Genomic DNA, 16,463 nt, shown 5'->3' on the forward strand with positions numbered 1-16,463 from the left:
GAATCCAGACCACTTATCATACTTTCCTTTTCTTCAGAATTGCCCTAACACAATTTCATCCCCATTAAATCAGAATAAGAGATATAACAGTTTGGTCCAGGTTGAACAATCTGATCCAATATAGGGAAATTATGCATCTTATCCCACAGTCATTGTAGCTAAGACCAGATAGTGTCACCAGATTCAATAAAGAAATCATCCATTCCTGCTAGTGAGGTCTTATATAAGGCTGACTTTAATCCTACCTGAGATATAGATATTCAAATTATCCTTGGCTGTCATGACATCCACAGACTGTTACCATGAAATATCCTGCTTTTTGTTTTCTTTATCTAACCAAAGGTAATTTCTATTGTTTTTCACCAAAAGAATCTTTAATACACTAAGGTATTGAAAGAGATAAGAAATTCATATTTTGTGGAAGCAAAAGGAAAGTTTTTTGATAGGAAAGGAAATGAAATATTTAAATTGTAGGTCATATATAATGCATAAGGTATACTGGGGGTTTGTTACATAAAACCATTAGCATTTTTATTAATTAAGATACTTATACATTCAACAAATGTTTATTAATTATGTGTATATTCTGGGCCCTGTGGATGTTATGGTAAGAATGGAATCAAAACAAATTTGTGAATATATAGAGTTTACATTTTGTCCTATCCATAGCAAATTGAAGTAGAAGAGGCATTGTTTATTATCCAAAGCATATTTACATGTCATATGTAGCTACAGTGGCACGTTACCTTAATATGTTCAGATAATTCTTGGTGGTACTTGAGTAGTACCACCAAGTATGTTAGCTTCCTTTTTACCCAATATCAGGAAGATAACATTTAGAAATACAAATTTTTAAAGCTTTATTCATTGCATAGATGTTGCAGGAATAAATATGTCCAGATTTATTTAGACTTGACATTTAACCCTGATTCTCAATCCTGGACACCCTGTTCCTTGTTTCTTTATTACGCTTGGATCATTTAGGTTGGGCACAGAGTCCTAGCACTCTCATCCTTATCTCTTTTGTCTTTACCCCATAAACAATGGGGTTCATGGTAGGTGGTATCAGTAAGTACAGATTTTCCAGGAGGATAAGGACATGCCTGGGTACATGGTGTCCAAAGCGATGGGTAAAGAAGGAAAAGAAGGCCAGAGGGTAGAATATCAGGGTGACACATATATGGGCTCCACAAGTTCCAAAGGCCTTTGTCCGGGCTTCCCTAGAAGGCAGTCGGAAGACTGTTCTCAAGATTAACCAGTAGGACAGGGAGATAAGGAAAAAGTCCAGTCCTGTGGTGAGGAGAGCAGCAGTGAGCCCATAAATGCTATTAGGGACAATGCTATTGCAAGCCAATTTAGCAATGCCCATGTTCTCACAGTAAGTATGGTGAATGATGTTGCTCTGGCAGAAGTGCAGGCGGAAAATGAGTAGGACACCAGGGGTGACCACAGCCAGACCACTTCAAGCCACCAGAGCCAGGACCACTTTGCTCATGAGAGAGCCTGTAAGTAGGGTAGTATAATGGAGTGGTGCACAGATAGCCACATAGCGGTCAAAAGCCATGGCCAGTAAGACAGCAGATTCAGAGAGAAACAAAGCATGAATGAAAAACATCTGTGTGAGACAGGCAGAGAATGTTGATATGGAAGGGCCCTGCCAAAAGATAAGAAGCATTTTGGGCACCATGACAGTACAAAGTAGAACATCATTGAGAGCTAGCATGGCCAAGAAGAGATACATGGGTTCATGGAGGCTTCTGTCCCAGATCACCATCGCCATAACCAGGCCATTGCCTGTTACAGCCAAAAGGTACATGAAGCTGAAAGGGATGGAAATCCAAATTTGGAAGTCTTCTAATCCTGGGACACCAGTCAGCAAGAATGCAGTGAGGGGAGGGGATGTATAGTTTGATGTTATTCTAAAGAAGTGGCCAAAATCTATTACGTGAAAAACAGAAGGAAAAGAGCCAGAGTAAATAACAGTAAAAAAGAGCACTTTTTCCTTCAACTGAGTCAAGTCTAAAGTACTAATTTTAGTATTGTAAAGTAGAAGAACATGGTCTAAGAAAAGTTACTGAATAACTGAATGATCATTGGCAAAGTGCTCCCTTTTTATGGGAAATCTTTTTATCTCTGAAAAATTTGTGAATCAGAAATGTTGAGATAAAATTTTTTTTAATTTTATTTTATTTTTAAACTTTTCATAATTGTATTAGTTTTGCCAAATATCAAAATGAATTTGCCACAGGTATACATGTGTTCCCCATCCTGAACCCTCCTCCCTCCTCCCTCCCCATTCCATCCCTCTGGGTCGTCCCTGTGCACCAGCCCCAAGCATCCGGTATCGTGCATCGAACCTGGACTGGCAACTCGTATCAGATAAAATTTTTATTTTTTGTAATGCCAGTGGCTATAACTATATGATTTCTGCATATGTCTTCTGAACCTTTAAGAGTTCTATGTATATAGTGTTTCTCTCTAATTTGATAATACGTTTTTAAAACTGAAAAGGTAATTTTTCTCTCTGCTTCATCTTGGTAGAAATGAAGATTGGAGAGAATTAATATTCCATTGTTCAGTGGACAGATTGACTGGGAGGAGATGGAATGGTGGTCTGACATAGAATTGGAGGCAGAATAAAAGGTTGAAATCTTGTTTCAATCCTGAGGGGGTGAGATATTTTCTTTGGTCTAAGTTTTTTTACAATAAAGAAAAAAAAAGTTTTACTCATCTGCCCCTCATCTAAACTCTTGAAGACAATGTTCAAATTAACATGACGTTTAAACTGTTGTACAAAAATTATAATATTAAACATACCATCATTTAAGACCAATTCTCAGGGATCATGAAATAGAATCAATGAACACAAAATTCAGAATATTACAGAATATCTCATTCAGAACAAGAAAGTCACTGAAAAATGTCAAGGCCCAGTGTTATTCACTATCTATTACTGAAAAAATTTTTGAAAGAACAGAGTGACTGCAATTTTTATATTCACTAACAAAAGAATAAGATCAAATTTCAGCAACTTTTTCTCAATAGCAGCAATTCTTTTCAATATATCAAAAATTATAAAATATTTTCTGGAAAAAAAAACCCTCAAATTAAAAACTATCCATGTTTCAAGCCCATTTAAAACATAAATTTAGTCAGTCATGTTTGCAGTCAAAATTAATATTTTTGGTAAAGGCAATATATATATAAATTCACAATATTTGACTGAAACTTAGCATGTTTCAAAGTTATGAATAATAAATATTATTTCATCTAAAAAGAACAATACAAATTTTGGAATTCACAATCTTTACTTTTCATGTGAGATTGTCACACCGTCTAGCAAATGGAAAACTACTCTGCATTTCAAGATATCTAGCTGTACTCCCTTAAGTTAACTGAAGTCCTTTTCAAATTATCCCAATACTTACCAAAGAATTAAGGCACATTACCAAATTATCAACACAAATTGATCCTTCTCTCTCTCTCTCCCACCCCTTTCATGAAATTCCAGTAGGAAGAAAAAAACAAAATTCCTCATCAAGAAGCAAACCCGTAGAATAAGTAAAAGTACTTTTACTGAAAACTCTGAGAGGTTTTTGAATGTCTGTTCATTAAAAATATGGAGGTATAGCCACAATATTATTAATGTTGCTAAACTGAAGTCTTGTTTCATTTATCTGAATGTCCCCAAGTATGGCCTGGCTTTGCTGTACAGCAGGCACATGGAAAATGTCAGCGGGTTTACATGGAAGGCATATCAGATATCAGCACAGAAATGGACAATAAAATAGTAATGGTAAAAATAATAATTGCAAGTGTTTATCAGTCCTTAAAATGTGCTCAGCATTTTCCTAAATTCTATTCTAACCACTTTAATTATCCAATTTAACAGTCACAACTACCATATAAAGTAGTCATTTTAGCATTACAGTTTTACATAGAAAGGAATTTAGTCTTTAAGGGACTTTCTCAAGGTCACATTACATACATGATGAGTATGGGAAGCCTGCTTTAAAATTCAGGCCTGCAGAACCCACAGTTATAAGCTTGAAACTGTTCTAATTTACCTTTTAGATGCATGGTTTTTCTAAACCCTTAGACCCTAAAAAGGAAAATCTGGAATTCCCACAGTGATGTTCCCAGGTTATAGGCAAAAAGTCATGTCTAGCTAATAGGGGTGTAGAAAGATATATGTTTATAGATGCATCTGTACTGTACATAGATGTCCATGAAAAGCAGCCTAGGGAATAACCTCTGGGCTGAGAACTCTTGGGTATTTTACATGCTGAGCAACTGCTTTTATAACAGAGACCTGCAGTCAACATTTGGATTAGCTAACTAAATTTATCTTTCATATTTCATAATTGGATTTTCCAGTTTTAAATTTCATTTGATAGTTTTCCATCCCAGAACAGCTTGTTAGCAACAACTCTGCACTTTTTTCCAGCTCATTATGCAAACTTGTTAGTGTTAGTCAGTCATGTCCTTCTCTTTGTGACCGTTTGGACTGTAGCCTCCCAGGCTCCTCTTTCCATGGAGTATTCCAGGCAAGAATACTGGAGTAGGTAGCCATTCCTTTCTCCAGGGGATCTTTCTGACCCAGGGATAAAACCTGGGTCTCTTGCATTGCAGGCAGATTCTTTACCATCTGAGCCACCTATTGTGACAAACTATTGAGACTTTTAAAATATGTCAGCATATTACCAATTTTCCTTTATTGAAATATGTTAAAGTTTCAATGAGAGAAAAATGTGATAATATTTGGAGGACTCTCACTTTTGAAGTGAAGCTTTTAAAAATTAACATATATTACATTATAGAGCGGGCTTCCCTGGTGGCTTAGCAGTTAAATCATCTGCCTGCAATGCAGGAGACCCGGCTTTGATCCCTGGGTCGGGAAGATCCCCTGGAGAAGGAAATGGCAACCCATTCCAGTATTCTTGCCTGGAGAATCCCATGGAGAGAGGAGCCTGGTAGGCTACAGTCCACAGGGTTGCAAAGAGTTGGACACGACTGAGCTACTTCACTTTCACATTATAGAGCAGATTTATATTTAAAGAAAAAATGAGAAGGTACAGAGTTTATATATTCCCTTAACCCTACCCACCAAATTTTGTCTTGATATTAACCTTTTGCATTAGTGTAATATATTTGTTACAATTGAAGAGGCAATATTGGCACTTTATTAAGTACAGTCCATAGTTTAGGACTTCAGTCTTTTATTGTACATCTTTTGAGCTTTGACAAATGACATGCATCTACCATTACAGCATCATACACAATAGTTTCATTGCTCTACAGATTCCCTGTATTCCACCTATTTATTTCTCCTTCCCTCTAACCCTTCTGACAACCACTGATCTTTTTCTGTGTCTATAGCTTTTTGTTTCCCAAATGTCATGTAGTTGGTTGGAATCATACAGTATCGCAGCCCTTTAATATTGACTTCTTCCATTCCCATATACACTTTAGTTTCTCTCATACCTTTCTGTGGCTTAAAGATAAAGCCACTGTAACTAAAAAAAATTTTTTTTAATTTATGTTAAATGCTTTCTCTGTCCATTTAAGCACAATTGGGGGTAATTAGGACATAGAAAATTCCTAGTTGAGGTTTAAAATATAGCTTCTTAATTTTTCCAACAAACATATATTTTTTACAATCATCTTATATACCTTCTTTTTCCTTTGTATAGTTATTATTCTCAAACTTCTAATAGTTTATGAATAAGAATAACCAATGAATCTTACAAGATGAAATTTCAGACCTGCCCTGTGCCTATGGCACCTGGAAAAAAAAAAGCATAAAAAATTTGCAGAGAAAATATTTTGTATATTGGGAAGAGAGAGAGTTTGTCTCATACTGAGTAGAGATAAATGTTAAAGAGATAAATCCCCTGTCAAGGGCTCCCCTACAGCTCCTTCCTACTCTCTTCCTCTATACAATTTCCTACAAAGAGTTCTCTGTGTCACAGCTTCGCAAAGGACAACTCAAAACACATTGGCTAATTCCTTACAGTTTAGCTTGGGCAGCTGTTGTCAATGTGTCTTGAGTTCCCTTTGCTCCTTTGATCTTGCATTTGGAAATCCTGAGAATGTATACTACATCTTATTCCACCTGGAAAGAACTGACTAAAATTGTTTTGCAAAAGTGTGTTTGAAGGGAATCTAAATATCTGTACCATATACACCTACTGCTTTTGTTATTTAGATGTGGGTATAGAATTAATAATTTGCATACTCTAGTAAATCAGTTGCATGCATGCTGTCATGGCCAACTCTTTGCAACCCCATGGACTGCAGTCCACCAGGTTTCTAAATCCATGGGATTTTCTAGGCAAGAATGCTGGAGTGGATTGCATTTCCTACTCCAGGAGATCTTCCCAACCCAGGGACTGAACCCATATCTCTTGCATCTCTTGGATTGACAGGCAGATTCTTTACCGCTGTGCCATCTGGGAAGCCCAAGTACATCAATTCAGTTCAGTTCAGTTCAGTTGCTCAGTTGTCTCCGATCTATTGTGACCCCATGGACTGCAGCACACCAGGCTTCTGATCCATCACCAACTTCTAGAGCTTGCTCAAACTTATGTCCATCGAGTTGGAGATACATCTAACCATCTATCCTCTGTCATTCCCTTCTCCTCCTGCCTTCAATCTTTCCTAGCATCAGGGTCTTCTCCAGTGAGTCAGTTCTTCACATCAAGTGGCCCAAGTATTGGAGCTTCAGCTTCAGCATCAGTCCTTCCAATGAATATTCAGAACTGATTTCCTTTAGGATTGATTGGTTTGATCCCTTTGCAGTCCAAGGGACTCTCAAGAGTCTTCTCCAACACCACAGTTCAAAAACATCAATTCTTTGGTGCTCAGCTTTCTTTATGGTCCAACTCTCACATCCATACATGACTACTGGATAAACCATAGCTTAGGCTATATGGACCTTTGTTGGCAAAGTAATGCTTCTGCTTTTTAATATGCTGTGTAGGTTAGTCATAGCTTTTCTTCCAAGGAGCAAGTGTCTTTTAATTTCATGGCTATAGTCATCTGCAGTGATTTTGGAGCCCAAGAAAGTAAAGTCTGTCACTGTTTCCATTGTTTCCCCATCTATTTTTGCCATGAATTGATGGGACTAGATGCCATGATCTTCATTGTTTGAATGTTGAGTTTTAACCCAGCTTTTCACTCTCCTTTTTCACTTTTATCAAAAGGCTCTTTAGTTCCTCTTCACTTTCTGCCATAAGGATGGTATCATCTGCGTATCTGAGGTTATTGATATTTCTCCCAGCAGTCTTGATTGCAGCTTGTGCTTCATCCAGCCTGGCATTTCACATGATGTACTCTGAATATAAGTTAAATAAACAAGGTGACAATATAGAGCTTTGAAGTACTCCTTTCCCAATTTGGAGCCAGTCTGTTGTTTCATGTCTGGTTCTAATTGTTTCTTCTTGACCTGCATATAGGTTTCTCAGGAGGCAGGTAAGGTGGTCTAGTATTTTCATCTCCTTAAGAATTTTCCACAGTTTGCTGTGATCCACCCTGTCAAAGGCTTTAGTGTAGTCAGTGAAGCAAAAGTAGATATTTTTATGGAATTCTCTTGTTTTTTCTGTGATTTAATAGACAATTAAAATTAAAAATCAAAATTAAAAATCAAATTGACAGTTTGATCTCTGGTCCCTCTGCCCTTTCTAAATCCAGCTTGAACATCTGGGAGTTCTTGGTTCATGTACTGTTGAAGCCTGGGTTGGAGAATTTTGAGTATTTCTTTGCTAGCATGTGAGATGAGTGCAACGGTGCAGTAGTTAGAACATTCTTTGTCATTGCCATACTTTGGGATTGGAATAAAAACTGACCTTTTCCAGTCCTGTGGCCACTGCTGAGTTTTCCAAGTTTGCTGGCATATTGAGTGCAGTGAGTGTATTGTGTACATCAATTACAGAATGACTATTATCACAGTATATCATAAAAAGTGGCAAAGTAATACCACTTCTCAGGTGAATCTCACTTCTCTGCTTCCCATTTTCAGCTCAAATAGTGACTAATAAGCTGAAATTTCACAGTTCATGACATGAAAATACCTTTATTATTAGATGATTTGCAGTTATAATTAACAACAATTTGAACCATGAATGTTCTCCTGGTCTCCCTCATTCCCTAATTTATTGATCATAAAAAACTAGTTTCTAAGAATATTTTTTCATGATTAAGAGGTTATTTACCTATTAGATTATTAATGAGGTCCTAAAAGCGGCAAAAAACACTTCAGGATGAAGTACCATAGCAACATTTATCATATAATCATTACTATGAATACTTTTGCTTTTAAAATGTTTGATCAAAGCTTATTAAAATTATATGTTGTGAGCCTTCTGAAGGAACAATCTTCTTGCTTTCATTCTCATTATTCAAAAAATGGGATTATAACTCTAGCCAAACATATTTGCTGTTTAAAAGCAGAATATTGAGACCATCTTTGAAATTAATATTGAAAAATAGAGGGAAACAGCAAAATCCTGAAATGCCCTAAAAGGGAAACTAAGAAGTACTCCTGTGTTTGATTTTCACGTGTCTATAATTACATTTATTGCCTTATGAATACTTCTTTCTTGCTAGTCTTCCTCAAAAATATAACCCAGGCACTCATTTATCCTTTAATTCATAAGTACAGCCAAACACCTAATAAATAGCAAGTGCTATGTTAAAGAAAGAGGATGTAATTGTCAACAATAGATAAAGAATTCATTTCCTCATGAAGATTATATTTAATGGAGATTTTCCAAAATACTTCTATTATCACTGAATTCCAAACATACCCATAACCCTATTTGCCCCAAATTCTCCTAAACTCCCATGAAAAGCTTTTTTTATGTCCTTTTTTTTTAATACATTTGTAAAGTTTGCAAGTAATTCTTTAGAGTTCCTTTTCCATTTAGAATGGCAATTCTCCTCTTGAGCCTTAAATTTTATGAACTTTTCTTCTAAAACAGAGGCTGAACTTTGTTTAATGAAAAATAAGTCACTGATGTGGTTATTTCTTCCCATGACTGAGAACTTTCTGTGGAAGTCGTTGTGTGTCTCATCCCTGTCTTCTTCTCGTCATTATGGGACTTACTTTATGTTCAGTGGCTCATTAGAAAACTATGATGGAGTCTTACATGCTTTTTCTGTCTCTACCAAAGACTTAATGATCCTGAGCATCTCTGATGCCGGTCCTATCTGAGCGGAAGAGGTGAAGCATCCTCAGTCGGATCTGCCTGGTCTTAATGGTATAAACCACTGGGTTGAGCAATGGAGGTGTAAGAAAGTGCAGATAAGAGAGCAGTACATGGCTGGAAGGGGAAGCTCTTCTGCCAAATCTGTGGATCATGGACAGGCCAATCATAGGTGTGTAGAAGAGCAGCACAGCACAGATGTGGGAGACACAAGTGTTGAGGGCTTTGAGGCGCTCAGCCTTGGATGCAATGGACAGCACTGTCTGGAGGATGAGCCCATAGGACAGGACAATGAGCACAGAGTCCACCCCCAGTGTGGACAGCACCACAAAGAGACCGTAGATGCTGTTGATGTGGGTGTCAGCACAGGCCAGCTTCATGACGTCTGGGTGCAGGCAGTAGGAGTGGGACAGCAGGCGAGTCCTGCAGTAAGGCAGCTGCTTCAGCATGATGGGGGCTGGGATGTGGAGACCGATGCTGCGTACCACAATGACCAGCCCCAGCCTGGCAATCCTGGGACTTGTGAGGATGGTACCATACTGCAGGGGTTTGCTGATAGCTACAAAACGGTCAAAAGCCATGGCCAACAGCACAGAGGACTCCATGATTGAGAAGGTGTGGATGAAGAAGAGCTGGGCCAGACACACATCCAGGGCCACCTCCCTGACTCCCAGCATGTAGATGGAGAGCATGGTGGGCAGGGTGGAGGCAGACAGCCCCAGGTCGGTCACAGCCAACATGGACAGGAAGTAGTACATGGGCTGGTGCAGGGAGGGCTCTGACCTCACCACCCACAGGATCAGGCTGTTTCCTGCCAGAGCAGCCACATACATGGCACACAGAGGAATGGAGAGCCACGTGTGCACAGCCTCAAGGCCTGGCAGGCCTGTGAGGAAGAAGGAGGTGCCAGTGTGGTTGGAGTCTGCCATGGTGACCTGAGGGGTGGAACTCCAAAAGTACAATCACACGCCCTAGAATGAAAAGATTACTGGGTCAGAACCTGTTCTATAAATTAATACATTGACAAGACACTCCAAATGATCCTCTGATAATTACAGCCTTTTAATTTTTCCAAGTATTCCCCCTAGTTCATAGATCAGAAACCCTTAAAAAAAAAAGAGAGTTTGAATTATTACAAGAAATCATGCATATGTAGTAAGATTGGCTCTGGAGCCACACAACAAAATTTAACCCTAAATCAGAGTTTGAATCATGGTTCTTGAAAAGGAGTGAGACCATATTGATTCTAACTCTACATTACACATACTGAGAAATTAAATCCAGGTTCCAGTGTAGTCAGTGTGTCTGATCTAAAAGCAGAATTCAGTTTTCCTCACTCCCTGTCAGGATCTCCTTCACATACTTTTCAGTAAGTACTTCTTTAATAAGGTGAACATGAGAATTTTGCAGAGAGATACCTTCATACATACTAAAACATGGTTCCCTTTAACACATTAACACACCCTTGTGAGCACACAAATGAAGCCTTTCTACATGCAATCTAAACTGCCAAGTTATGGACATTTATCCAAATATGATTCATTGTCTAATGTCTATGATTCAATGTCTTATATGTACATGCATAACATATGAATAGAATGATTCTTAACTCATTGCATATTGAACAGACACTTTAAGGATCATCAGTAACTATTCAGCATTATATTTATGAAATTATAGAAACTAGAAAAAGACATTTGTTTGCCAAGGAATCAGGATTTAGCTCCACTTAAAAAGTAATTTCTGGAGGAGTATAAAAATCTGAGAGTAGGCCTTTTGTTTTCTCGTTGTTCTCTCCCTTGAATTTTGGCCACTGTGTCACTCCATGCCATCTCAACCACCTTCCAATACTTTGCCCATTATGAGTTCCATTTTTGAGAATACAGTGAAAGAGAACTCAATTTGAAAGTTTTTTCACTTTCCTTCCTAATCATAAACAAAGGGAAATTACTACAGTTTTCCAGAAATACAAAACATTAAAGAATCACAATGAAAAGGGTAATTTAATTTTGAGGAATCTTATTAAATCTTATACTCATAGACTTTTTTTCAGATGGTATTGATATTTTTCTTTATCACATTTCATTTTATATGCCAGGAAAAATGCAATCCAGTATTCTTTCTTTGAAAAGGAGGTCTGCATATTTGTGAATTCTTTCATTTTTTTTTTCTGCAGGTAAAAATATATAGTTCATTACCTTTTTATTTCATTTAAAGTAGTTTATAGAACATTTTCATATATACCATTTTAAAGCAATTCAAACTTCAGAATGTAGCAAATCAGTTTTTCCAGACAAAACAACTTAATCATGAATAATTCAAATACTTAACTTTCCTAAGTTTACATAGATAATAAAAGGAGGGAGGCTTTCCTCATGGCTCAGGGGTAAAGAGTCCGTCTGCCAATGCAGGGGACACGGGCTTGATTCCTGGTCCAGGAAGTTCCCACATGCTATGGAGCAACTAAGCCCGTGCGCCACAACTACTGAGCCTGTACTCTAGAGACCAGGAGTCACAATTACTGAGCCCACATACTGCAGCTACTGAAGCCAGCCTGCTCTAGAGCCCATGCTCTACAACAAGAGAAGTTGCTGTAGTGAGAAGCCTGCACACTGCAACTGGAGAGTAGCCCCAGTTTGCTGCAACTAGAGAAAGCCCATGCAGCAACAAAGGCCCAGCACAGCCATAAAGGAATAAGTAGAATTATTTTAAAAATAAATAAGTGAAAGGAGGATCCAGGACTGGAAGTGATCCTCTCTGACTCAGTGCTTTTTACTCTGAATATTTTTGCTTGGAAGACAAATGCCAGTCAAACAGACTTGAGGTACTCACAAACCTTATCTTTAAATCAAAGTAAACTAAAAACTCTCATGAATTCCTGTTTTTAAAAATTCCTTCATAATGGCCCCTTCAGGTTTGTCTATTGTAATCTACTTTCTTACCATCAGATTAGATGCCTGCATTTTCAGTCAGTAATTAAACTGTCTGAGGCAATGCTCAAGATTCAGGAAATAGAATGATGAAAAAAATAATAAGATCTCAATAAAAAGAGATGCATGAGTCAATATTATTTCAAATATGTGAAGAAAATAAAACAATGTGGAAAGAGAAGGGGGTGTTATTTTAGACTGCCAGTTTAGGTCGAAGTTCTCTGAGGAGGGGGCAATTGAAGAAAGCAGAAGGATGAAAAGGAACAAGAAAGTTGGAGATTTTTGTGTATGTGATTAAGTCGTTGGGTTTTTGTTGTTGTTGTTCAGTCGCTCAGTCATGTCCTACTCTTTGTGGTCCCATGGATTGCAGCATGCCAGTCTTTCCTGTCCTATACAGATGTATCAAGGAATAGAGGTAGATATCTACGATAGATATAATTGCAATAAGAAATAAGAGAGTTAGGCGAACCTTCTAGAACCAATACCATCACTTAAGAAAACTGTATTCCATTTGCTGGGGCTTCAGGGGTCAGGGTGGTATTCTCTTCTGCGCTGAATATATAGCAAGTGGCTCTGAAAGTGTGGACCCTGGGCTAGTGGTATCAGCAGCATGAGAAATTGTAATAAGTACAAATTATTAGGTCCCACCCTAGCCTACTGAATGATGCTTTCTCAGGAAGAAGCCCAGACTTAAGGTGCTTTAACCAATTCTCCAGGTAATTCTGATGCAAACTGAAGTCTGAGAGTCACTGTGGTACATTCTTAGGAATAGTATTGCTTAGTAAATAGATGAGTGCAGTGCTCTTGAAGTCTCACTAAAACAAAAAAGTGGGGGAGAATCAAAAGTCATGAGTTAAGAGAAAAGGAACACTAGAATACTAGGAACTGTTCTATCCACTGTCTTAGTTTATCTTTAAGTAAAACTATCAGATTGACGAAGTGAAATTAGCATAGTATATGTGAGTGTATGTATGCAGTGTGAGAGGAGAATCCTTTATCTTTAAGAAAGACTTAAATCCTTAAGTCTTTCTTTAGACAAAGAAAGAAACCTTGCATCTTAGTGCTAAATTCTGAGATGGGATCAACAAAGACAGTCACAAACAGAGTGTTTTAGTAGGATGTACCAAATGAGTTTGGATCTTCCCTGGTGGCTCAGACCATAAAGCGTCTGCCTACAATGCCTACCATGTGGGAGACCCGGGTTCAATCCCTGGGTCAGGAAGATCTCCTGGAGAAGGAAATGGCAACCCACTCCAGTATTCTTGCCTGGAAAACCCCATGGATGGTGGAACCTGGTAGGCTACAGTCCATGGGGTCGCAAAGAGTCAGACACGACTGAGCAACTTCACTTTCACTTTCTTTCTACCAAATGAGTTTACCATAGATCATTAAAGATTAAAGAAACCTGTAGAGATTATAATATATAATCATATAATTATAATCTGTAGAGATTATAATAAATAAGGATACTATTTGAAAAAAAAAATTTTTTTCAGGACTTCCCTGATGGCTCACTGGGTAAAGAATCTGTTTGAAAAGTATCACATTGTTAATAAATTAATCTGTCCACTAAATTCTGCTGCTGTAGGAAGTTGGACATGCTTTTTTATCCTTTTTACATACAGATTTATGAAATTTCTAGACAATTACTGAATTCTCATCTTATCTTCACCCCGGGGTTTCTTCAAAGTTAGAGAAGAATCTTTAACATTTCTTTTACAGATTGAAAGACCCTTTGCTTCACTCACAGGTTTTACATGTATAGGTAAAAGTACAATGAATGCCTCTAAAATAAGCAGATTCAAGGTTCCTGGCATTATATCACTTACTTAGTCTTTGAGAAAATGGAGTTCTGAAAGAAGACATTGAGATGTTCATATATGTAGTGTGTATTATTTTTTTTTTATGTTTTGTACTAAACTGACTGCCTAGGAGAGGGAAAGTTTTGTTTTTTTGTGTGTGTATTCACGTGTATGTGATGATTTTTCTTGCTTTAATATTTTTTAAAAAAGTATTTTCTGAGTGAAGGGATTTCATTGTAAGAAGCAGAATAAAAGTCTGGGTACCTGCCTCTGGTTCAGGCTCCAGCAATAAAATACTAAATAAATAAACAAACAAAGCAACTTGGACAAAACTTGAACTTAAACAAGAGCTGTTTCCACAAGAGTTAAGGATGCACTGTGAGCTTCTTCCTCATAGGAATTCCTCCTTTTGTTTTGTCCACAGATTTCCAACTAGGAGAAAACCTGTGGCATCAAGGTACAAAGTGGGAAGCCACACTGGATTTTCTAACACCAATATTTTATTTTCTTCTGCAGGCACATTAAAGTGAAAGTCTTGCTCAGTCATGCCTGACTCTTTGCGACCCCATGGACTATACAGTTCATGGAATTCTCCAGGCCAGAATACTGGAGTGGGTAGCCTCTCCCTTCTCCAGGGGATTTTTCCCATCCCAGGGACGGGGTCTCCTGTATCTCAGGTAGATTCTTTACCAGCTGAGGCACAGGGAATGACCATAGAATCCTTAGGCACATTAGGATTCAGATCAACAGCATTGAGAGAGAATATTCTGCCATGATAGTAATAGGAAACAATCAGAGAATAGGTTTCATGTTCATAAAGGATTCTCCTCTCACACTGCATACATACACTCACATATACTATGCTAATTTCACTTCGTCAATCTGATAGTTTTACTTAAAGATAAACTAAGACAGTGGATAGAACAGTTCCTAGTATTCTATAAAGTATTTAGAAAGTAAATAATAACTGTGAATATTTGTCCATCCTTTAATTTAGAAAATTTACTTACCATACTCAAAATCCAAGGCACTTTTTCAATGCTGATTCTTCAGAGATTTAGACAAAATTGCAATTAATCTTGATCACCTTAGGCCTATCAATTCAGATCTTTTTGTTCACTTCCATCTTGCAAGGAGAAACAGACCTTCTTTTCAAACTGTCTTCACAAACCAGCAATCCCCATACCATTTTGTTCCTTAAACTTTTCTTCACTTTAGCTTATCTACCTTAAGAAGCATAGAATCTATCTTCCTGGAAATTCAGGTATATACATATCAAGCTGTATTTAAGACAGTGGGGACTTTTGAAAATAAGTTGCCAGGTCCTACTTGCCATTTAATTAGTTCTATCTGTTATGACAATACTTTTGAGAAATTCTTTAGGAAACATATCCAATAGCTCCTAGATAATATTTGAAGATAAAGAGCCCCTTTTCTTCCTCTAAATCTTCAGTATAATATCCTTTTTCAGGGTCTTAATTCAAAACATATTAACAAGTCCTTAAACTAGCACTAATAAGGAAACTTGGCAAATTGGTTTTCCTCCTTCTTTCCCCTCCAAACCTCACAGATTGTTTACTTACCCAGAAGGAGATAAGATCTGAGAACCTTTCCCACCCCTCTCCTGGGTACATTCCTGAATTTTCTCCCTTGCTGAACACTCTGGGCTTTGGGGAAGCACTACCTTTTACCATGTCACTGCCAAACAAGTTTTGCAATGGGCCAAAGACTCTGTTGTGATTGGAAGTTCTTTGGACCTGCCAAGGCAGAATTTTTCAGTTACTGAGTCCCTATATATTCCAATTAAAAAGCAATCGGCCTTTTTGAGAGTACAAGCTTCAACATCAGAAAGGCCTGAGTTGAAAAAAGTCTTTACTGGTAATTGTCTAATGTGCAGGCTCTTTTGGGCCTCATTTCTCATGTCCCTAAAATATAATATTACTACCATTGGGAAGTAACAGATATATGATTAACATCAATGGCCCTAGAGTTAAACTGTCTAGGATTGAATCTCAACTCTGTCGCTTAATACCTCAGAATATTTGGGTATGTTATTTAATTTCTCATTGACTCAGTTTCCTTATCCATGAAATTGGAATAGTGAAAAGAGCTAATTCACCGTAGTTTTGAGGATTAAACCAGGTACTCCACACCAATACAGCATACTAACACATATATATGGAATTTAGAAAGATGGTAACAATAACCCTTTGTACGAGACAGCAAAAGAGACACTGATGTATAGAACAGTCTTATGGACTCTGTGAGAGAGGGAGAGGGTGGGAAGATTTGGGAGAATGGCATTGAAACATGTAAAATATCATGTATGAAACGAGTTGCCAGTCCAGGTTCGATGCACGATACTGGATGCTTGGGGCTGGTGCACTGGGACGACCCAGAGGGATGGTATGGGGAGGGAGGAGGGAGGAGGGTTCAGGATGGGGAACACATGTATACCTGTGGCGGATTCATTTTGATATTTGGCAAAACTAATACAATTATGTAAAGTTTAAAAATAAAATAAA

At 37.8% G+C, this 16,463-nt stretch overlaps 1 protein-coding gene and 1 pseudogene across 1 annotated transcript; both read right to left on the reverse strand.

Annotated features, from left to right (window-relative positions):
• Positions 1–976: 976 nt before the first annotated feature.
• Positions 977–8,811, reverse strand: LOC129627806 (olfactory receptor 52Z1P-like; annotated as a pseudogene).
• A 364-nt stretch (positions 8,812–9,175) lies between these two features.
• Positions 9,176–10,135, reverse strand: LOC129627807 (olfactory receptor 51G2-like). Its single transcript, XM_055547307.1, has one exon. It carries the CDS (start codon positions 10,133–10,135, stop codon positions 9,176–9,178), a length of 960 nt encoding a protein of 319 aa, XP_055403282.1.
• Between the last annotated feature and the right edge of the window lie 6,328 nt (positions 10,136–16,463).

This window comes from Bubalus kerabau, chromosome 15, assembly GCF_029407905.1.
Source record: "Bubalus kerabau isolate K-KA32 ecotype Philippines breed swamp buffalo chromosome 15, PCC_UOA_SB_1v2, whole genome shotgun sequence".
Lineage (NCBI taxonomy): Eukaryota > Metazoa > Chordata > Mammalia > Artiodactyla > Bovidae > Bubalus > Bubalus kerabau.